This window comes from Cryptomeria japonica, chromosome 4 (assembly GCF_030272615.1).
Source record: "Cryptomeria japonica chromosome 4, Sugi_1.0, whole genome shotgun sequence".
Classification (NCBI taxonomy): domain Eukaryota; kingdom Viridiplantae; phylum Streptophyta; class Pinopsida; order Cupressales; family Cupressaceae; genus Cryptomeria; species Cryptomeria japonica.
In genome coordinates, this window is record NC_081408.1 from 110,962,849 (window position 1) to 110,988,269 (window position 25,421).

The 25,421-nt window shown below is 38.1% G+C and overlaps 1 protein-coding gene across 1 annotated transcript in view; it reads right to left on the reverse strand.

Annotated features, from left to right (window-relative positions):
* Window positions 1-9,972: 9,972 nt before the first annotated feature.
* Window positions 9,973-25,421, reverse strand: part of LOC131046151 (uncharacterized) — a 63,788-nt gene continuing 48,339 nt past the window's right edge. The window contains exons 4-5 of the mRNA XM_057979823.2: window positions 10,568-10,927; window positions 9,973-10,433 (exon numbers count right to left, since the gene is read on the reverse strand). Coding sequence (XP_057835806.2) covers window positions 10,274-10,433; window positions 10,568-10,927 — 520 coding nt within the window. The 3' untranslated portion in view covers window positions 9,973-10,273. The remainder of the gene's footprint in view (window positions 10,434-10,567; window positions 10,928-25,421) is intronic.

Genomic DNA, 25,421 nt, shown 5'->3' on the forward strand with positions numbered 1-25,421 from the left:
AATCACATGACTTTTCAGCATACATTATTAGTTGAGAAATATAAGGTTTATTCCATGCTTGTAACAAACACAATTTGGAAAATTGAAGAGGGTAGACAAATTGGCAATCCATTTTAAGATGAAGATTTAGATATTTATTCGAGATTTGGACTTAGATAGTGAACATGTAATCCATTTATTTTATTAGAATGGTTGTCATTAGATGGTTGAACAATCAATCTATGTGGATGGTAATGATTTGTTAAATGTTGTTTATAAGATACATTATGGGATTCTTTGTACCATCTTTTGTTTTATTGTAAATTTAGTAACTCTGAGAGGTAGACTAATTGAAAACCCATTTCAAATCAAGTTTTAATAATCATTTGAATTTTGAATATGAATAGTCAAACCAAAAGCCTTTGAATTGAGATTGTGAAATCCATTTGTTTTATAGAACAGTGATAATTATGCGTCTTATTTCTAAGAAGCATTCTTAGACTATTTATATTATCTTGTATTTTATTTATATATATTATTAGATTTGATTAACCCAATAAAAATGTGTGTGTTTTGTTAAGTATCATATAGGATTGAAACCTTTATAATGATGTTATTGATTATCTATTATTGATGTTATTGATAGTATTGATTATGTTACAAGGTAAAGTATTTTAGTTCTCAGTACAACAAAATTTGGTATTATAAACACCTTATCAATAGCATTGAACTAATGTAAATGAAGTTAATTTACATTTAAATCTTTATTGGATTTAGATTTATCCCAATGCCCTCGTCGAATGATTGTGAATCGATATGAACTTTGTTCAAGGGTAATTGTGCACTTATATTCCATTCAAATTGTGCATCAAAAAAAGATAATGTACTTTAGAATGCATGAATCATCTTGGTATGTAATTTGAGTGTATAACATGCTACTAGAATCTGGTGTACAAACATACGTAGAATGTGTTGGCAATATGGAGGAATTGATTATGTGTTGCATTGATGTTTTGTCATTGATGTCAACACTAGCTGTTATGGTTGGTTATTGGCAGACAGGTTTTGGTTACCGGTAGAAGAACTTGTGTTACCAGGAAGGGTTTAAGGTTTTATCGACAGAGCTTCTACTGAGAATCTTTGACAGGATGCATAAGTGGTGTTGGTGCAGCTTCTAGATGGAATTCAGGATGCAGAATGTGATCCTTGATCATGCCTTGACTAATTGATGACATCGCTTTGGCGTGGTGGACCCAGAATAGGTCTGGTACCTATCTAAGTGATGGATTGATATCATGTTAACGTGTTCTCTACACGTTACCGGGATGTTTTATGGATTGGTTAATGTTGTTTTGGTCTAAAGCCGACATGGCATATCATTGTAATATGGATGTATGTAATGATCTTATTGTAATAACTTTTAGGTGGCTGACCTAATTGGTTTAGGCCTTGGGTTTGTATAAATTGTAGATCATGGAATGGGAATGAAAAAGTGTATTGTGGTCGTAGAATGTAATATCATATGCAAAGGAGATATGGTCGATCATAGGTGATCGAATTGGATTTATGTAAGAGGTCAAAGGCCTCTAGTATTGAGCTTAACCGGGACTGTAATCAGGCATGGTAGATGCTATCTCTGGCAGTTCATTCTTCTGGATTGTTGTCCAATTATCTTCAGGTGGTTATAACCTCTCTGTAGTTAGTGAGACTCATTTGTAATGAGCAGTATGCTCTAGGCAGTGTGCCTTCCTGCATGTGTAGGCCCCTTATTGTATCACATACTTTCTGCAGAAGTATCATCTGACTGTGGGTAGGCTTCCGACTGTGGTTTTTCCCTTTACTGGGTTTTCCACGTACAAATCATGGTGTTATGTGGTATGGTTGCATTGTGTTAATTCTTTGTTTCATTCTTAAGTTTTATTGCTTACCGGTATCTATTTCTGCTATTCCGGTATTCAATATTTATGTGCTCTCGTTAAAGGTTATAAAGTGGTTTGATTAATATAACATGTTGACAACTGATTCACCCCCCCCCCCCCCCCCCCCCGCCCCCCCCAAGTTGTCCATCGGTTATCCTAACAATTGGTATTAGAGTTTTGGTTCTCTTTTGCAGAAGCTTAACCACTTGAGGTAGATCCTATGGCAACTAACACTTCAAATCCACCGGCAACTATTTTCAGAAGAGAAATCCCTAAGCTTGATGGAACAAATTATGGGATATGGAAAATCCGAATGGAGACTCATCTTCGATGTCTTGGCAAGGATATTTGGGAGATCACTGAGAAAGGATATACACCCTATGATCTGGCATCTGGCAATCCTACTCCTGCAGACTTGGACAAGAATATTGAAAATGATTGCAGAGCTAGAGAAGCCCTCCTGTGTGCACTTATTGATCAGCAAATCATGGGATTGACTGATAAATCATCTGCAAAGGTTATGTGGGATAAATTGCAAACTCTAAATGAAGGTGACCCTACTGTCAAAATTGCTAAACTTGATGGTTACCGGGTAAGATATGAGAACTTGAAGATGGAAGATAATGAAAGAATTGCTATATTTATGGAAAGAGTAAATGAGATTGTCATGGGAATTCAATGTTGTGGAGGATCTTTGAGTGAAGATGAAATAGTTTCCAAAGTCTTGAGAGCCCTACCACCGGCTTACAAGATGAAGGCGACTGCAATTAATGAATTGAGAACAATGGCAAACACTTCAGTCGACAGAGACATTCTAATTGGGAAATTATCTGCTTTTGAGCTTGAAGAATTTGGACCCTCTGGAGCTGCAAAGTCTGAACCTGCTTTTCATGCATCATCATCTACCGGCAAAAGTGATTGGAAAGCCCTATATGCAAAAGAATTGGAAGATATGAGGAAAGAGGATGAAGAATTTGAGCAACTTGAAGCCTTGTTTGCTAGAAGAGTACCTAAAAGACCGGCAAGAAGTAAGTATGAAGGAAAAGCACCTTTTAAATGTTTTGCATGTAATAAGATTGGTCATTTTGTATCTAGATGTCCTGAAAGGAATGTAAGATTTGAAGAAAGAGTTAAGAAATCATTTAAGCCTAATCAGAACAGATATAGATTCAAGAAAAACAAACATTGCTACATAGCGGATGAGGAAGGAGTAAGTGATGACTCTGAGGATGAACCAGAAGCAGACTCTGCTAGTGCATCCAGCAATGGAAAGGAATGGGTGTTCTATGCTTTAAAGGAAGATAAACCGGAGTCGGCTATCAAGAATGAAGAAAAGGCCCTGGCAGTGAAAGTTGAAGACAAGGATGAATGGGTAATTGATAGTGGATGCTCACATCATATGACTGGGGATAAAAGAAAAAAATTGTCCCTGCAAGAATACAATGGCGGTCAAGTCAAATTTGGAAATGACAAAGCATGTATGATCAAAGGTAGAGGTATTATTTCTCTGGATGGCAAGCATAATATTGATAATGTGTATTATGTAGAAGGTTTAAAGCATAATCTTTTAAGTGTTGGTCAATTGGTGGACAAGGGATTCCAACTTCAGTTTAAAGATAGAAAATACAAAATCATTAACAGAACTGGTTTGGAGATTGCAACCGGTACTCAGACTAGAGGTAATATCTTTCACTTGAACACTAGTAATAAGACATGTTTGATTGCTCATATTGATGAGAGTTGGTTATGGCATAAGAGGTTGTGTCATGTTAATTTTGATTATATTGTTAAGATCAGTTCAACAAAGGCAATTAGAGATATACATAATATTATAAAGCCTCATAATCCGGTATGTAAGGAATGTCAATTGGGAAAGCAAGTTAGAACTTCTTTTAAGAGCATACATGATAAATCTAATGATGTGCTTGATTTGATTCATACTGACTTATGTGGTCCAGCAAGGACTAGAAGCTTTCAAGGTGATAGATACTTCATGCTGATAATTGATGATTATTCTAGAATGATGTGGGTGACTTTTCTTAGGAAGAAGTCTAAAGCTTTTGAGAAATTCAAGATCTTTAAAGCTAAGGTGGAAACAGAAACTGGATTGAAAATCAAATGTCTAAGATCAGACTAAGGCGATGAGTTCACTTCTCATGAATTTAACATTTATTGTGAGACAAATGGAATTAGGAGACAGTTATCTGCACCCCAGACTCCTCAGCAGAATGGAGTAGTGGAAAGGAAGAATAGAACCATTTTAGATGCAGCAAGATCCATGATGATGGAAGCCAAATTGCCTCACATCTACTGGAGAGAAGCAGTAAGTACAGCAATCTACACATTCAACAGAATTCATATCAAAGGTGAAACCGGTAAGACTCCTTATGAATTATGGTTTGGACATACACCTACTGTTAAATATTTCAGAATTTTTGGAAGTAAATGTTATATCAAAAGGGATGATTCAATTGGGAAGTTTGATCCTAGATGTGATGAAGGGATATTTCTTGGATATTCAATTTAGAGCAAAGCATATAGATGTTATTACAAAAGATTGCATAAAATTGTGGAGAGCACAAATGTGAAAGTGGATGAGCAATACAGAAATCAATCTATATCATATGACAGGGAACCGCCAGTGGAAATGATCATAACTGAACCAACAATGCCTCAACCAGTACAAGACACTGAGACAGTTACACCGGCACAATCAGAAAATTCAACTATGACTGATGATCAAAATAGTGAACCTGAAGTTCAGAAGACACCAAGGTATGTAAGGTTAAATCATTTTGAAGGTCAAATCATTGGAGATAGGAACAAGGGAGTTATGACAAGAAGAAGACTGGCAAATGAAGAGGTATGTCTTATTTCTCAAATTGAACCGGCATCTGTTATTGAAGCTTGTAAAGATAAACATTGGTTAAAGGCTGTGGAAGATGAATTAGATCAAATAAAGAAGAATGAGACTTTGACTTTAGTTCCCCGACCTAAAAATAAGAATGTTATTGGAACTAAATGGGTTTTTAGAAATAAATTAAATGAGGATGGTCAAGTTGTAAGAAATAAGGCTAGACTGGTTTGTAAAGGATATTCTCAAATGAAAGGAATTGATTATGGTGAGACATTTGCACCTATAGCTAGAATTGAAATTGTTAGACTATTTCTTGCCTATGCAACTTATAAGAACTATAAGGTCTATCAAATGGATGTTAAATGTGCATTTTTGAATGGTGAACTTGAGGAAGAAGTATACATTAAGTAGCCTAATGGATTTTCACTGACAGATGACAAAGATATGGTTTGCGAGTTAAGAAAAGCATTATATGGATTGAAACAAGCTCCTAGAGCTTGGTATGCAAGGTTGGATAAATATCTTTTAAAGCTTGGTTTTACTAAAGGCAGTGTTGACAGTAATTTATATTATAAGATCACCGATGATGATATTCTGATTATTGAAGTATTTGTTGATGATATCATTTTTGGAGGTGAAGATAAATTGTGCATGGAATTCGCTAATAATATGAAGAATGAGTTTGAAATGTCCATGATTGGTGAGATGAGATTTTTCTTAGGTTTGTAGATTACTCAAACTGACAAAGGCATTTTTATCTATCAAACTAAGTATCTAAGGGAATTGTTGAAGAAGTTTGATATGGATAATTTGAAACTGGTAAGTACTCCTATGGTGACAAGTGAGAAATTATCTATCAAAGACACATCTGCACCGGTAAATCCGACAAGGTATGTCTATGATTGGTGGCTTGTTATATCTAACTCAAACTAGACCAGATATTATGAATGTAGTAAGTATTGTTTCAAGATATCAAAGTAATCCTAAAGAAAATCATGAATGTGCAGTAAAGAGGATATTCCGATATTTGCAAGGAACAACAGAATATGGCTTATGGTATTCTAGAGATGATAACTTCACTTTATGTGCATATACAAACTCAGATTGGGCAGGAGATACTGATGACAGGAAGAGCACTTCTGGTGGAGCTTTCTTTCTTGGAAAAAAATTGGTTTCATGAATCAGCAAAAAACAATCATGCATTTCTTTATCTACTGCAGAAGCTGAATATGTTGCAGCAGCAACTAATTGTACTTGTCTTGTGGATGAAGCAAATGTTGAAGGATGTCAAGGTAAATTGTAGTGAACCGATAGTTATCTATTGTGATAACTCTGCAGCTATTGACATGTTTAAGAATCCGGTATTTCACTCTAAGAATAAGCATATATCAATAAAATATAACTTTCTGAAGGACAAGGTGGAAGAAAAGGAAGTCAAATTGGTTTATGTGAACACTAAATAATAGATTGCAAATATATTCACTAAACTGTTGTCTAAGGAATCATTTGAGTATTTGAGAGACAAGTTAGGGGTATCTACTCCTCCGGCAGAAACTTAATTGATGGAGCAAATCATCAGTCCGGTATGCATCATCAGCTTTATCCTTTGCTCTGGGTTGATGTCGTGGTGCTACTACTCAGGGGGAGTAGTCAGCTTTGAGATTCATAGAATTTTGATATCTATGTCATATCTTTGGCATTGATGTCAAAGGGGGGGAGTTATATGTGAAAAATAATGTTTATGGGAGAGATTCAGATCAGTTTCATATTGGACTACACTCCTCAAGGGGAGTTGCTGAGATTTTTTCAGTTTTTCATTGTTATATCTTCTATGAGAAATGTTTGGCACTTCTTCGCACTTAGATGTTTTCTTTTTCACATCTAGTGTTGCCATCAATGCCAAAAGGGGAGATTGTTGGCAATATGGAAGAATTGATTATGTGTTGCATTGATGTTTTGTCATTGATGTCAACACTAGTTGTTATGGTTGGTTACCGGCAGATAGGTTTTGGTTACTGGTAAGGGTTTAAGGTTTTACCGGCAAAGCTTCTACTGAGAATCTTTGACAGGATGCATAAGTGGTGTTGGTGCAGCTTCTAGATGGAATTCAGGATGCAAAAGGTGATCCTTGATCGTGCCTCAACTGATTAATGACATCGCTTTGGCGTGGTGGACCCAGAATAGGTTCGATGCCTATCTAGGTTATGGATCAGTATCATGTTAACGTGTTCTCTACACGTTACCGGGATGTTTTATGGATTGGTTAATGTTGTTTTGGTCTAAAGCCGACATGGCATATCATTGTAATATGGATGTATGTAATGATCTATTGTAATATCTTTTAGGTGGCCGACCTAATTGGTTTAGGCCTTGGGTTTGTATAAATTGTAGATCATGGAATGGGAATGAAAAAGTGTATCGTGGTCGTGGAATGTAATATCATATGAGAAGGAGATCTGGTCAATCATAGGTGATCGAATTGGGTTTATATAAGAGGTCAAAGGCCTCTCATATTGAGCTTAACCGAGACTGTAATCAGGCATGGTAGATGCTATCTCTGGCAGTTCATTCTTCTGGATTGTTGTCCAATTATCTTCAGGTGGTTATAACCTCTCTGTAGTCAGTGAGACTCCTTTGTAATGAGCAGTACGCTCTAGGCAGTGTGCCTTCCTGCATGTGCATGCCCCTTATTGTATCACATATTTTCTGCAGAAGTATCATCTGACTGTGGGTAGGCTTCCCAACGTGGTTTTTCCCTTTGTTGGGTTTTCCACGTACAAATCATGGTGTTATGTGGTATGGTTGCATTGTGTTAATTCTCTGTTTTATTCTTAAGTTTTATTGCTTACCGGTATCTGTTTCTGTTATTCCGGTATTCAATGTTTATGTGCTTCGGTTAAAGGTTATAAAGTGGTTTGATTAATATAATATGTTGACAACTAATTCAGCCCCCCCCCCCCCCCTCGGTTGTCCACCGGTTATCCTAACAGAATGGTGTATGCACATATATAGAAAGGCTCGACCTACAAACTTAGTCCTAGAAGAATTTTGATTGTTGATTCAAGGCCATTGGTCTAATGCATACTTTCCTCATATTTAAGACCTCGTGAGAATAGCTCTAAAGGCTCCTTCAACCCTATCATGAACAAAAGCTCAAGTTATAAAGCATAATTTATCATGTTTAAATATGTCAATGACACATATATATCCTTTAAAAAGAAAATCGCCTATAACTACCCTAAGTAATGCATCACATATGGCAACACATTTCAGCAAATCAAGTTTGACCATCACAACACTACAATCATTGGGAAATGAACTAGTCATGGCTATCAAAGGAGATGTTGCCATCCCCATCGTTTTAGCTCTGATCCACAAATGTGCCCGAACTAGGCCATTGAAAGGGATCTATCTACCCTTTGCACGGGGATCGAAAATGAAAAATCTAAGCGACCAGTTGTCTGGGCTGAGTCGGCCATTGAACATTGGAACCAGGAGAGCATCAAATTGCACCAAAGACTATCAGAGTTGGTTGGGCCAATAGAGTTGCTAGTGTTACTTTAAGTTTCTAGGATGAAGGAACGTAAAGGATGTGGTATACTTCTAGGGATAAGGAAAAAGGTCCAATTTTTGGGATGATAAGGAGAGAGCTATTTAAATAATTCCAACAAGTTAAAACTAGTTGAATATTTTTAAAATACAATACATTGAATTCACAATGACAAGCTTCCACTTTCTAACCTTTTAGAGGTCTTCAACATTTTTCCCTTTAAAGGTTATGTACTCTATTTCCATGCACAAAATAAAGTATCATCATCCTAATCTTTAGGGATGTATCCATGGGATCTATCTCCTCTAGCTCTCTTTTTCGTTCTGATGATAGATCCTAAAGTGTGATTCAAAACGTGGCTTTGACCCATAGCTCAAATGGTTAGTAAGGTTGTAACATAGCTTTGGTTTCTTCCCATGTGGATTCAAGGTTCAACTCTTGCCGATTGGGTTTACCCAACGACCCACTCAATTGTCCATTGAAGTATCCTCACCTCAACTCACCCCTTCTATACCCCAAAACTCAACAAAAAGTAAGACCAAGACAAGGTGTGGTTGGGTCACTGGATTAAGTCATTGGGTTAACTCATGATATATAAAAAGAAAGTGTGATCCAAAGCATTGATGCAAAAGAATCTCACATGGTTGGATCTTGTAAGAGCATTTATTGTTAACACTATAGAAGGCTAAGCTTTTCAATATAATGTGCAAGCTCTATAAAGGCAAGATCTAGTGGTAACACAAGAGTAGGGGAGAGGAGCCAAGATGTGTGCACCCTAACTTCACGCTTCTCAAAATCATTTGGACATTTCCAAAAAAATTGAATTTTATACAACTTACTTGTCAAGTCCCCTACTCAAAAACAAAATTTCAAGTCCATATGGTCAAATATGATATCACATCAACATGCATCTTTGTGAAGGTGTCCAAAATGGTCCCAAATTGTCATAAGATCCATAAGTGTGCACTAAGTCATGTTTACTTGTGCGCAGATGTGGCATCACATCATTGGTTATTTTTTGAATTTTAGAGGTACTTTTTTGGGGAAAAGCATTGACATGACATTTTTAGAGCACCATTATTGGTCTCATTTTGTCTATGTATTATAACATGTATTGGTACCCACACACGTATTGGCTCCTCTCCCCTAATTAACGTAATGATGATCTAGGCTCAAACATTGTCGTATTCCCATGCTCTACAATAAGATATTTATGTGGGCAACCACTAGTACAAAGCTAACGCAAGTCCTAAGCGAGAATGACTTCTTAAAAACAAGGTAGGTTTGACAATGTACTATGGACATAATATACATTGTCGTATTCCCATGCTCTACAATAAGATATTTATGTGGGCAACCACTAGTACAAAGCTAACGCAAGTCCTAAGCGAGAATGACTTCTTAAAAACAAGGTAGGTTTGACAATGTACTATGGACATAATATTTTTTGTTTGCCAAACAAAAGGTGCAATTATCGATATTACTAGTGTACCTATATTTTCAAAAATACAAAATAGTAAAAATAGTAATAAAAGAAATTATTAAAATGTTTTTTTATAAATACTTAAGTGTGCAGCTATGAACTATTTTATTTTCTAAAATTATTTTGTCCATTATAGATGGATAAAAACAAAAATGCACACAAAAATTTTGTGTAGTTATTAAACTTTTTTTCCAGCTCATACATTTTATTTTTGTTATTTTTGAATGTCAATGATTTAGTAGATTTTGTTAAAAAACTCATATCATTACACTATACCACTTGCAGCCATTCTATCTATGCCTCTCCGGATAACAAGATGTGTTTACACTGTACAGAAGAGGCATGAGTTTACATTCTCTTTGATTTGCTTGTTAGCAACACACAATAAAGCAATCCTAGGGCCCCAACTTTGGAAATTCTGGCTTGGATATCAGCTTTTAAGGTGTTGTCATTAATATGGTTATCATGTTCTAAGTACATAGTTACTATTTCTCCAAAAAAGATAAATAGAAGCCCTCTAATGAGCTACACGATGCTGGCAGTTTCAACCTTGCTTCCATTAGGGCTTCTGTTATTGCTTTAATCTCTTCTTCTAGCATAAATATGTCCTCAGCTTGCCTTAGGAGAGCCCATTCATTGATAGCCCTGCCCCAGGAAGACAAAGAAATCAAAACCATACAGAAGCAAAAAAACCAATGAGGCTATGACCACTTAATTTTATGGAACATAATTGCATTTTAATTTCTTTAATATGATTGGATCTTATCAAGAAAACTGACCTTGATTCATCTGGAGTGTGGCTGCTACAATCACGAAAAAGCACTTTTACAACAGCGACCAAGTTTGTACAATCATAACCTTTGTCACTACTATCAGAAGTAATTTTTGAAGCTTTTGCATCAGTTAGACAAGTGTCTTTAGAATCATATTCAAGCAAATCTTGAATGGAAGCAGAATCTTCAGATTGCATATCCATTTCACAGCAATTAGCACTACAAAACCATATTTTTGTATTTACAAGAACCATCTGCAGCATTGGAATTTTAGTCTTTAGATCTCGAATCACTGTCCGGTATGAAGACTCATCCTCTGCATTTGCCTCTAGTTGGTTAACAAATATCCTTTGAAGGGTATGCCTCCTATTTTGAAAAGAAAGTATCATTACTAGAAGATTAAATTAGCTGATGCTTTATTTTTAACAAACAGAATGATTTTCTTTTCAAAATTAAGGAATCAAAACATCTATCATTCGCCTATATTCATAAAGAAAAGTAAGTATGAATGCAATGAACTCCTCTTGTCTTCCTACTTAAGGAATGATTTTATGCCCACTTTCTAGCCAATATTATACTCAGTTCTCTCTATATTCTTCATCTCATTAATGTATCTTGTCCCTCCATTCATACTTATTTTCTTATTCCAATTTGCCTCCCATGATAATCTTTTTTCTAAGTCCACTAATGTTGATATTACTCGTTTGTAAGGATAGAATGTCTAAAGTTACTCTTATTTTTCTTGTTCCTATTCAACCTCTCTTCTTGCGTAATCATATTTTTTATTCCAGTTTCCCTCCCATGATAGTTATTTCTCTTATTTCATTAAATTTAACTACTTAACGTGAATCTATTAGAAGATAAATTAATTCCCTAACTTAAACAAATTAACTTTATAAATTAACTCCTCGACCTTCACCAATGATTACAACAGACAACAACAATCTCATTTTTAATATTAATAATCCAACCGTTGCTCCCATTGTAGCAAATTCCTAGAGACATCAGTTTCCCTGAAGTTGCCTTTGGCTTGAATACTTCCCTATCTTAACCCCCACTACATTTTAACCTTGTGATATCGCTTCCCATTACTAAACCTTCCTATTTTTTTTCAATTACCATGATATGGTTTCCCATTTTTGAAAAGCCATTACCAAATCTTTCTAGTTTTTCCATTTAACATAATCATTTCCCTTTTTCAAACAGACTCAAACTTTGCACCTCACCACATCACACCCTTGCAAAGATACTATTTGTAAAGTTAAAACTGTAATCCAGCACCTGCCCTCCCTCCCAAAGCTTAAGAAATTTGCAAAACCTCCTAAATCTAAACCTTATAATTGCCAAATATAGTGGTCTCAAAGAGTTCAATAACAACCATGCCGTTATAATACTACAGGCTAATATAGCAATGCCACTTTCTTTGTGAATAGGAAAGAGTACAAAAATAAAACGTACAACTTTTTCTCAACATCAAGGTATACAAGAATCAAATCCAACCCTAATGAACAAATTACTAACAAAATTATATGTATTATTAAAGATTCCCCTTTAGACCCTTCCAACCAAAAATTCATAAAGAGAAAGGAACACTCCTCTTCGCTGGCATCAATATAGACCTTGATAGCTGTCAAGGACCAATGAAATCACCAATAGAGCAAATATTAATGTTCACATATAGGTCAGTGAGACTTGGAATGTACAAGCAGCTACAATAAAACGAGAATGGAGCACCTAAAGTATCTCCAATATTAAGAGATATTAAAGTAAAAATAAAAAATACCAAATAAAAAGTGAGTTTGCCAAATAAAATCAAAACCTAACAATTATAAGTCTGTAAGAAATAACAACACCGCTCAGTAGTAGCTACAAGAATGCAGTAATCATTGGATACAACAATGCTAAATTTTAAAAAATAGCCTTTGTGGGCAGCAAAAGATTGTCGTGTAGGATATTGAAGTGAAGGTATCAAGTTCAACATTTTGCTTTGCAATAGCTCAACAATATCTGATGCCTTCAAGAGTGGAGGAAATAGGGGTGAAGTTGCTTTGCATTGAACACGTGATGCAACCCAGGGTACAGAGTTGTGGTGGTAAGTTAAGCTCAAATGCTTTATCACCCACTTGTTTGGTGATGGTGAATGACTCGTATCACACAGGTCGCATTTCCTATTCAGCCCTTCAAACCTTTCATTCTGAAGGTGCAAGTGGACCATCTACCACCCAAAATCAATGATAGAAATGATGTTGATCATGTTGTTTGTACTCATCATTGATTCACTATGAAATTCCTGCATTACCAGTTTGTTGGTACTAGCCTGCAAGTTCAAGTCCAGTCCGGCCTGGATATGGGTCCAGATCTAGCCTCCCATGGGGGCCATTCAAGGTCTCACTGAAGACCTATGAGTTGGTACAAGATGAACCCAAGCATACCCAAAATATATTTTGCAGGGACTGATGCCCAGATGGCTAATTTGCTTGGTTTTAAAAAAAAGTTCTACATTTAACTAAAAAGCCAAAAATGTGCCCCCAAACCCTAAAATGTGGATTCCAATGCAAAACAAAAATATCTTATTGTGAATGCAAAATGATGTACCTCAAGACCCCCACAAGGAACACTACCCCAAGGCCCAATTGGGGTGTTGCACTGAGACCCACACTAAACTCATTTGATTTGCCAAGTACTCTCTAAGTCCAAGTTTGTGAACTAAGCATCCAAGTTTGCCTAAAAATTTCCATGCACCATATTGTCATCAGATTGAACAATCTTCCCTAATGTTACTTGATGCTTACTTGTTTTCCTTGTTCTCTAGAAGATGACTTTAAGTTTTTTCCTTTTGGGTGGATGTAGTTACTGTAAAAAGCCTACCATTATGTTTCGATAATATGGATTATCTGACTATATATTTGCTAGTATTAGTGCCAATGCCAATAGCACTATTTGCAGTTCTTCTAATTTATCAGTACCTACATGATTTAATATGGATGGTGATGATATTTTGGAATACCTATATGATGATGCTTGATCAGTGATGGCTGATTGTTAATGCTTGACATTATTGTTTTTTTTATTTTATTGTATAATATATCATGAAGTTTAACTAATTGACATTGTAATATTTTTAATTTTTATGATGGTTTTGTTTATTATACAATATATGATGCTATGTGTGGAACTGAATTAACGCTGCAAACATGTATATATTTCTGATTTTCTATATGTTTTTTTATGGAAGAATCAAACACCAAAAAAAATTGACCGAAACTATGAACCAAACCCCCAAACTGGTATTAAAACTAATAACTTACCAAAATTCTTTTAAAATTGTTGCTGGGCAAAATTCACTTGATAAACTTGGTTGTCTTGTCCAATTCTATTTCCATAAGAGTTTTGCCTCTTCCATTGTGACAAGCAGTGCTATATCACTAGATGTCAATCTGAGCAGATCTAAAATGGGTTGTGTCCCATGGAACCGTTATGAGTTAGCTTGTAGCACGTTGGACATAGGGCAAGCTCTCATCCCATTGTAGGGATGCTTTGAGTGATAGGTTCGAAGAATGTCCACAACCATACAATTGATGACATCTCTTTATGGGATGACTTTCACAATTTTCTGTCCATCATGGACCAAAGTATATACCAAAATATGTTGAACTCGTTTCCCTATCTGACATAATGGTCTGTGGAAGGCCAAAATGGACTTAAATGTTTTCAAAGAGCTTGGCAGTGTCTTCCATAGATACCCCTTGCTTGCAAATCATTAAGTCTTCAAGAATCTACAAACCACAACACATGAAAGATCATGTCCTTGCCTAATTATGGGCAATCTTGACATGAAAATCATGGAAACAGACTGCCAAAGCCTATCAAGGATCGACAGGAATGTGTATAGACCTTGTTTTTGATTAGTTGACTTTGCAATGACACGTGCAAGATCTGATGCATACAGCATCATGATGTAATTTGGCTAGTAGGTGTTTTTCTGCAAATCTGTAGCTTCTTTTTCTAACCCAAAGTGACCCACCAACTTGTGTGCTTCCCAAGTGATCTTCTAAAGCTCCTTTATGCAAATACAATTGCACCCTATTACACCACTTAAAAAACTCATATTGAAATACCTTTTTCTCATGTCTTTGCTCAAGTAATCTGTTAATCTGTCAAGTATGAGAAGTTGTGAGTGTCAGTGTTGTGCCCCATCTGTAAGAAAGGTTAATAATCTCTTCTAAGTTGTTTTACCTGCTGGCTAAGCCACAAATGGAAGCAGATCTGTTTTAGCATGTCGGACTGATTTAAAATGGCAGAAGAGGGCAAAATAGGCACCTGAAGCAGCTAGGTTGTATTTTAAGTGACATGATAGAAAAATGAAGACTGAACCCTTTAAAACGTGTCTGCAAGATGAAAAGGGTGGCACCAAAACAGTGATATAACGAGCATAAATAAGCCCTTGTAAGCAAGAAGACAGTCACTAAAGTGACATAGATGCTGAGATAGGCACCAAGCAGAAGGTTAAGTGAATACAGTGACCTAAAGGCACACCCAGGACACATGCAATGAGGTTTTAAGCAACATATGGGACTAGTCATGCAAGTGGCAGATCTGACAGGTAAAGGCACCCAAGTGCTTTGAAAATGGAAAAGATCCCTTAAAGGTATACCTAATATATTCTGATTGTTTTATTAGTGAACAAGGCTCCTAAAATAGCATGATGATAGACAAGGTTTAGTGGAAGTATGAACCTTTGGTTTGTCAAGGGTGATAAATAAGGTATCCAAGTGGCAGGGTTAAACAAAAAAGAACCTGGGAGATGAGTAAGTGGTGTATAGAGCTAAAATGGGTACCCTGAAGTTACTTAAGTAGCTGATACACATTATGCACTCCTGCAAGTGGTTTGAGTGAGATTAGTGGCAGGAATAACCAATATAGGCACCCAATTAAGGCGATCAAATTTTTTTAGCAACACAAGCAAAAAACAAGTGCTTGGATGTGTTTTGCTCAGTGGGTAAGTCACAAGATCTTCAAGATGATACACCTAAAAGTGAAGACAAAACCCATGTTCCATAGGAATGCATCACCACCTAAAATTTGATGTTTATAGAAACAAGGGCATTCCCAGGATAGCGAAATGCTCGAGAAAAAATCCTTTACCATGCCCTCACTGCCACCAACAAGCAAGAGACATCCTGAAGATGTCATCTTTGGAGAAGGGAGGTTTCCAAGGGGTCCCCTTAATGCAGACATTGAAGGGACACCAAGGTGTCCTCTATGCCTTTTGGAAACCTATTGGCGGTCTCTTCAACACACCTGAAATGCCCATGTCTCCCATGTCACACACAGAAAGAAACAACTTTCTTTTAAAACATATGTTTTTCAAAATTTTGACCACCAACCCTGACCTTCATAGTTTATGAGCCCTACCCACACCATAAACACAAAAAAAACTTTAAATATGGATCCCAGCTTTAATACAAATCACTATCAAAGCATTGAGAAAGGTTTAAGTTGCAACAAGGAGCAAGAGTAAAATCATTAGCAATTGGAAGAGCAACAGCAAGAGGAAAAGCAAGTGCCAAGTTTTCATCAATCAACCATTCAAGTTCCAATGTATTTAACATTTCTTCAATCATTATAGATAAGCTTTGTATTGTCCCCTTCCTAAGCATTCAGCATGGTGATTGTTAACCTGTTCAGTGGGTTCCTGTAGGCTAATGAGTCATGGTTAGGGGACTCATGATAACAGTTTGATCCAGCTTTTGGCAGTGATAGGTGTTTTATAGAGCTCAAGTAGTTGAGATGTTACACAACACTCGTTTCTGGAGTAGTTTTGGTCAGTTTTCCCATACTATTGTTAGTAAGTCAGCCTGGGCACCAACAAAGCCAGTTGTCAGTATTTCTATTTTTAGATTTGTCGGTGGGTGCAATTACTGTTGATATCTTGGTATTTGATGTAATCCAGTATATTTAATTTGAATAATGTTAAATTATTGAAGTTAAATTAAAGATTTAACTTCAGTGTTAATTTAAATAAAGTGCACTTTTCAGATAGGTGCCTAAAGTGCAAATATTAAATTACAATGAATTGAGAAGGGGAACACCGAAAAGTAAATATTAACTCATTTTAAGTGATATTTAAAAATATTACGAAGTAATTGGTAAAATATCTGCTTGATATTAACAGAGATCAATAGATCTTTATATACAAGAAGAAAGACGACGTTTCCTTAGGAAACGATCGTGAAGAATAGAAACATTCTATTCTAGCTAACAGCTAACTAAGTATTTATAGAATATTACAGTAGATAACCATTAACAATAAATAGAAACTATCTATTATCGTAATACCCTCCCTTAATGGTTAATCTATCCACTACATCAAGCTGTCCTCTGAATTTGACAAACTTATCTGGACCAAGTGACTTGGTGAGAATGTCTGCAGTCTGATCTGCTGTAGGAACATACTGCAAGTCTATGATCCTGTCTTCAACCAGCTGCCGTATGTAATGACAATGAACATCTACATGCTTGGTTCGTTCATGGAAGATTGGATTCCGTGCTAACTTGATAACACCATCATTATCAACAAACAAGGTGGTCGGTCCTACTGGTGACATCTGCATATCCCCAAGCATCCAACAAAGCCAGACAGCTTCACAACCAGCCTTAACTGCCCCTCTGTATTCGGCCTCTGTAGGGGAGAGAGAAACAGCCTGTTGATTCTTACTGGTCCATGTGACGACCCGGATCCCAAACTAAACACATCCAGAAGTTGACTTTTTATCGTCAACAAAGCCGACCCAATTTGAATCTGTGAATCCACGGAGTCTAGGATTAGAACTCCGAGAGTAGAGAATTCCATAATCAGTAGTGCCCTTCACATAACGAAGCACACACTTTGCAGCTATCCAATGATCAGCCTTGGGAGCTGTCATAAAGCGTGAAATGTAGCTGACTGCGAAGCTGATATCAGGTCTAGTAGCAGAGGGGTAGATGAGACTACCTACTAGTTGCCTGTATGTAGTATCATCAACGAGAGGAGAATCAAACTGGGCTGATAACTTCAGACCTTTCTCCATAGGTGTAGATGCAGTCTTGCAATCCTGCATACGAAACTTGTCTAACAAAGCCCTAGCATATTTAGACTGAGAAATGAATATACCAGAGGGCTGCTGCCAAACCTCAACACCTAGGCAATAATGCATGAGCCCAAGGTCAGTCATGTCAAAAGACTGGCATAAACTCTGTTTGATTCCCTGAATCAAAGATGTCGAACTGTCAGTGATGATCAAATCATCCACATAAATGACCAGAAGGATGATATCACTGTCAGTAGTTTTGATGTACAAGTTTGAGTCTGAAGAACTCCTCTTGAAGCTTTGATCACTGAGGTACTTATCAATTTTCATGTACCATGCCCTAGGGGCTTGCTTCAAACCATAGAGAGCTTTCACCAGTCTGAGAACCTAGTGTTCTTTACCTGCAACCTTGAAACTTGGAGGTTGCGTCATGTAGACCTCTTCTTGTAGGTCACCATTCAGGAAAGCACTCTTGACATCCATTTGATGGACTTTCCAGCCAAACTGTGCTGCCATGGCTAGGACTAATCTGATAGTGCTCATCTTTGTTGTAGGAGCAAAGGTCCTCTCATAATCAATGCCCTGACGCTGAGAAAATCCCTTTGCAACTAAACGAGCTTTTTACTTATCCAAAGTACCATCAGACTTGTATTTGATTTTGTAGACCCATTTGCAGCCAATGGGTTTCTTCCCTGGTGGAAGATCAGAAAGTTCCCAGGTGTGATTCTTCAACAGGCTTTGGTGTTCAGATTGCATAGCATGTTCCCACTCTGGAATACCTTTGGCCTCGGAGTATGTCTGAGGTTCAAACACACTGTGAATGTTGGCCATGAGAGCAAAATTAACTGTCCCTGCAGGTTTGCTCTTTTTCCAAGCAGTTCTCCCATCGATGAGTTCATCATCCCGAAGATCAGCAAGTGTCTTGGCCCACCATTTAGGCCGAAGAGGAGAAGGACCAACATTAGCATCAGGAGATGCTCTATGATCAGGTTCCTCATCAAAAGAATCCGGATCAAAATCAGGTGAAGCATCTGCAAATCTGGGTGATCTTGCAGGAGAAGCCAGAGGTGTATGTACAGGAATCACCGGGATAACTGGAGCTACTGGTGCTGCAGGAGCCCTCCCATCAAGTGGACCTAATGGAAGTCTAACTCCCAAATCATGAGCCTTCATAGGCTGGTTTGCTAAATCAGGAACAGGAGAGACAGGCATGAAGGGTCCTCGTTGCTCATCAAAGACTACATCACGACTATACAGAAAATGAGATGTCTCAATGTCGATCAAGCGGTAGGCTTTGTGAAGACTATTGTATCCAGGAAGCATAAGTTTTTGGCTCTTGGCATCCAACTTGGTGCGTGAAGCATCAGGGATCCAAACATAAGCAAGGGAGCCAAAAACCTTCAGATGACTAATTTTGGGCTTGCCACCTGACTAGGCCTCTTCCGGAGTCTTGCCTTTGACCACCACAGTGGGTGACCAGTTCAAAAGGTAGACTACAGTGTTAACTTTTCTGCCCAAAACTGCTTCGAAACATGTCTGTGGTTGAGCATGGATCTAGCCATCTCAGTGATTGTTATGTTCCGACGTTCAACTAGATTGTTCTGTTGGGGTGTGTGGGGTGTGGTTAACTGGCGCTTAATGCCATGAATATCACAGAAGCTAGAGAATTCATTAGAACAAAATTCCCCCCCATTATCTGATCTAAGAGCAATAATAGATTTCCCACACTCTTTTTCAACTAGAGATTTAAACTTCTGAAATACAGTAAACGCTTCTAATTTCTTTGCAAGAAAATAGACCCACATTTTTCTACTGAAATCATCAACAAACAACAGAAAATACCTGGACCCAAGAACAGAAGGAGTAGCCATAGGGCCGCAAATATCAACATGAACAAGCTGAAGTACCTGAGAAGCCCGCCATGAATCGCCACTTTTGAAGGGTGTGCGATGTTGCTTTCCAGCCTGGCGTGCATCACAAACTCCAAGCTGCTGAGTCTGAATCTTTGGCAATCCAAGGACAAGGGCGTCCCAAGCAAGCTGAGCAAGATAGCGCACATTTAAGTGCCCATATCGCTGATGCCAAAGTGCACTGAGAGAAGACTACCGAGCAGCCATAGCTAGGTCTTAAGAAACACCAGAATCTGCAAGTCTGAAAAGACCATGATACTCAAGACCAACTGCAACAACTGACTGAGTCTCCCGATCAGTGATGGTGCACTGATGTGAACTGAAGGTGACATCCAACCATGGAGAGTGTCGCAGCATCTGACTAACTGAGAGTAGATTGAGTTCCATCCCTGGAACGTGGAAGACATCGAGGAAAATGAGATTCCTCCCAGCAGACTGAATCTGAATGTTGCCTTTGCCGACAACCGTGTATTCTTCCCCACCACCAAATATAACAAAATCTGAATAAGGCTGGTAGTCAGTGAACCAGTCTCGACGATGGGTGAAATGACGAGAGGCACCTGAATCAATATACCAGGCAAACGATTTGACATGATCTGCGGGTCTTTTAGCCATGAAGGCGTAAAAGGCAGATTATGTCTGCTCAGTGTGTTCTGCACTGTTCGCTTGGGGCTACGAACTAGATTGCTTAGCTTGGGCATCTAAGCGCTTTCGACATTCAACCTTCATGTGACCATACTTGTGGCAGTAGTTGCATTGAATGCTCTTTTTCTTGGAGCCTTCTGATGCAAGAGCAGAGGGTTTCTGCTAAGAAGACTGCTGAGAATGAGACTTGCCCTTATCCTTGTGAAAAGATTTAGTAGCAAAGGCTTGTTCTGTGGAGGTGGAGCTGGAACTGCTACCGAACTGATGTGTCCACCGATCTTGCTGAAGCAGAAGTGTGCAGAGATCTATGAACTTCAGATCAACACCAGTAGAAGTGATGTTGAGAGTTTCGATAAAATATGTGTAGGACTTGGGTAAACTTTTGAGGGTGATTACCACAATGTCCTCTTCCTCCATCTTGCGTCCTGTTGTGACGTTTTCACACATTGCCCCATTGCAAATGGAGACCCCCTACTTTTTAGGCCCTCTCGGTCTTTTGGCTTGCGTTTTTGGGGTCTTCGCAGCAGTCTCATCAGTCTCTCTGCTTTGCAGGCGTTCGAGGGTCATTTGGGTTTAATCTGCTTTTCGTTTGAGCGAGTTTGGTAAAGTCTAGTGCTTGTTTTGTCCTTTTTTAAGGTTTCTGCCTTTTGTCCTAGATTTTAGGGGTTTCTATTAGGGTTTTGGAAAAACTGAACATACGACTGGAATTAGGATCCTTCAAGGAACCTCCCAATAAAATTTGAGCCAAAACGGAGCAACTTTCTATTTTTAGAAAGTTCCTATTTTTTAGGGATTTTACTGAGTCCCGGATTGGTCTAATTTTGCCAAAAATCAAACTTACTATTTTTAGTAAGTTCTACTTTTAGTAACTGCTTTTTTGACCTATTTTGCCCAAACCTTGACATTTTGAAACACTTACTATTTGGGAAAATCTATTTTTGGCAGGATCTTCACAGGAAAACACTGAAAGTTGAATATCTCTGAAGACGCTGAAGACTGAACGTTCCTAAAGACCATTTCTAAATCCGGAAAAGTCAGAAGGCAGACAAGTTGGGTCAAAAATGGTTAAGTTTGGAACTCCTATTCCAAAAGAGGAAAGCATGCAAAATCATCCAAGTCCAGAAATTCACATCAATCCACCAATGTCATCCTGATCCGAAAATGGCCTGAAATTTGACTAAGTCTGGAAATTTGGAAGATCTTCCAAAATCCAGAATTTGCATTATGATTCCTATGGACCTGAAACCACTCTCAAACATCCTGACAATATATATGAAATATAACTCACTTATACTTAAATGTTATATTTCATATATATATCCTGACGAAGAGCCTGAAACTTGTGAAAAAATTCCATGAGTCCATGGCATAAGCAAAATTGCGCCCAAGGATGTAGTTGGGCGCCAAACTGAGGAAGGCAAGGACAAATGACAAAATCCATGAATCCTTGGCATAGTGAAAATTCCGCCCAAGTATGCAGTTGGGCGCGAAAATGGGATTCCCATGGAGAGAAGAAAAATTCCATGAATCCATGGCATAAGCAAAATTCCGCCCAAGGATGCAATTGGGCGCCAAAATGGGTCAGGCAAGGATAGATGGACAAATTTCATGAATCCTCCATAGAGTGAAAATTCCGCCCAAGGATGCAGTTGGGCGCCAAAATGGATCGGACAAGGATAGATGGACAAATTTCATGAATCCTCCACATAGTGAAATTTCCGCCCAAGGGAGTGATTGGGCGCCAAAATGGTATACCCATGGAGGGTGTAAAAAATGAAAAAAAAATCAAGGATGAAATGATGAATTCCACCATGAAGAGTGAATCCACACCTAAGTTGGAAAACTGAAAATTTGTCTGAGGCACGCGAGAATCTAGGTATCAAGGAAGGACATGGGAAGGATGAATTTCCTCCATCAAGTCAAAATTCCGCCCAAGATGAAGGACAAGCGCCAGAATGAAGGAGGCATGGAGGATTCACAAAATTCACTGAATCCTCCGCCAGTGCGAAATTGCGCCCAAGAAGAAGAAATTCCAGGAAAGGTGAAAAATTGACTAAGTGTTTGAAATTTCTTCCTTCAGGACATAGTTCTTGGAAATCATGAAAATTGGCTAAGGCATGAAGAATTTCTTTCCTCAGGGTAAGGAACAAATTTCTTTCCAAAGGAGAATTTCCTTCACAACAAGAAATCACACCCAAGGATGAATTGGAGATAAAATTTCTAAGACAAGGAAGGAATCAGGGATGAACTGAACAAGAAATTTCCCCCCAGGGAAAAATTTGAAAAACCCATTTTCAGGGCTCAAATGACCTCCAAATTTAGAAATGTTTGAAGATATGGATACGTGAGAGAATTCTCTCTCTTGGACCAAAACCCTAAAATTGTGTAAATTCCTAAAAAACAGGAGATGGTGGAGAATTGTTGAAAATCTCCCCTAAAGAAGGGAGAGTTCAAGAAACTTCAAAAAAAAAAAATTCTTCATGGATCAAATTCTTCTCCTGAAGTTTTCTCTCTCCAAGGTTTTCTCGCCAAGTGGCAACCGAGTCAACGGACGTTGAATTAATGAAGCATCTCTCTGCATGTAGCCGTCACATTTATGACATTATGACAGATTCCTTCTGCATGCAGCCATCACATTTATGGCATTATGACAGATTCCTTCTGCATGCAACTGTCACATTTAGAAGATGATGGTGCATTTATGGCATCATGGGCGATTTTTGCATGAAGGTACATTCATTGCAGAGTGGGCACTTCTGGATGTAATTAATTGTATATGGGCATGATGGGTTATTAATTGGAGATTCCCACCTTGTTGCATCTTGAGTGGAGAATCTTTAGGGCAAACCCTAATTAGGGTTTTGCATGTAATCATGGCTTGAGGCCTATATAAAGGGGTGACCCCCTCATTTGTAGAGGGAGCTTTGCATGAAATTGTTGCGATAAGTTTTTGAGAAAATAATAGTGAAACATTGTTCTTTGATGGTGTCCACTTAAGTTATTTTTCAAGACTTGCATGGTTTCACCTTCCTCACTTAGATTAGAAATAGTAAAGTGCTTTGATTTCAATGGAGAATGTAATGGTGTCTGATGAATTTCCATGGTTCATACTTTTTGCATCTTGCTGATTGTAAGTTGCAGTGTAAAGTTAGCCTGGAACCCTTAAATATGTGCTAAGTTCGATTGTGGATGGTCATTTGGATTGCGCCGTTTTTGGGTATTCAAACGTACTTTCTTGATTTGAAAATCCTCTAGCATCCCCAGAAGATTGCACTGGTTCTTGCGGAGTTGTAGTTGATCTTGGCAAAGCAGAACTTGGTTTATTTGGAGTTCATCCACTAGAGCACTATCTATTGATATCACTGCCCTTAGGAATAGATTTAGATCCTTCTAAACCCTTTCCCTTTTACTTTCAGTTCATTTTAGTCCGTTCAAAGCAACAGCATCGCAGAATTGCCATATCTGATGATGGAGTTCCAGCCACAACAAAGAAGTGAAAGAATGATGCAAACGTAAGGCCCCTTGGATTACCAGCAATCACATCAGCCAACTGAGTCACGTCCACGCATTGAAGGAACCTTGGAGTCGATTGTTTGAACTTCTTGCAATCTTAGCATGCAATCGTACTTTGATCAAGAAAGAGTGAAGTGACCGTTAGGCAACTTTATTCTGTGTTCGACGTACTCATAAAAAACACGTCAACACGTCCAATGGCAAGCTGTTTTGTCGGATGGAATCTGAGGGAGTTGATCATCCATGACAATAGAAAACAGAGTGTTCTTGAGAAAGAAGTCCTGCTTTTATCAAAAGTCTCATGTAGGGTTTTGAGATGCGCCCATATCTCGGCAGCTGTTTTGTCGGATGGAATCTGAGGGAGTTGATCATCAGCTACGAATAATTTGAGAAGCATCAGTGCCTCCCGAGTATGCTAGTCATATGCAACCTGACCAGGACTAGCTGTAGTCGGACGCTGAGTAGTACCCAGAACCACCTGATCGCTGTCGCAATATTTGAAGATGGTTAGCATCCGCTGCTTCCACGTGCTATAGTTCCAACCATTGAACTTCTGATTTCCCTCGAGCAGAATATTCGTCAAAGATGCCATTATTAGTGCCAATGCCAATAGCACTATTTGCGATGAAAAACGTGAAAAACTGAGAATGGACGTACTTCGAGGCAAAATGTTGGAGGACCCAAAAAAAATGAGGCACCCAAAAGAGAGCTTGAAAAACCCAGAAAGAATATGCTGTCAGAATTTGGATCCGCTGGATCGAAAATCGAGGCACAAAAAACGAGGCAACCAGAAAAACGAACAATAGCCTAGTTGAGCTCTTGAAAAACCCACCACGAATATGTGCTCAGAAAAAAAATTCGACTAAATCTAGAGGGTTAAAACCCTAGCCGAAAGTCAGAAAACGCGAGTTTGACCAAGTTGCAAGTTGCAAAAAAAAATGGCGGGTTTGTATTGCGTCGAAAAAATATCGAAAACCCTCGCCAGACAGACGCGCGGGGTCGCCGCGGCAGGTAGAAGACGCACACGGGCCGGAAAAAAAGACACGCGGGCTCAAAAAAGAGACGCACAGATGGTCGTCGCGCGCACACAGAGCTCAAAATCGTGAACAGAAATGTCGAGGAAGGGCACAGAATCGCGAAACAAAAATAGCGATTGTTGCAGTCGAAATCCGCTTAGACAAACCACCAAAACCGTGCAAAAAATCTGATGCGGGTTGAGGAATAAATTCTCAAAAACAAACCCACGATGCAGGCAGAAAAACACGAAAGCCCTTAGGATAGACTAAAAAATTCGAAAAAATTCCACTAAAAAAAATTTTGAATTTTTATCCTATGGCTTTGATACCATATTACGAAGTAATTGGTAAAATATCTGCTTGATATTAACAGAGATCAATAGATCTTTATATACAAGAAAAAAGACGATGTTTCCTTAGGAAACGATCGTGAAGAATAGAAACATTCTATTTTAGCTAACAGCTAACTCAGTATTTACAGAATATTACGGTAGATAACCATTAAAAATAAATAGAAACTATCTATTATCATAATAAAAAAAGGAGCAAAACCCTAAAGTGGGTGTGTGATTTTGGGAGGTTTTTAAAGGGCATTTAGAGCTCATTTTGTTTTATGCTTGGATTTGATTTTTTGAGAATACATTGCTGGTTGAACTTGTTCATCCTGTGGCTTCATGAGGACGAAAACCCTTGCAAGGAACATCTT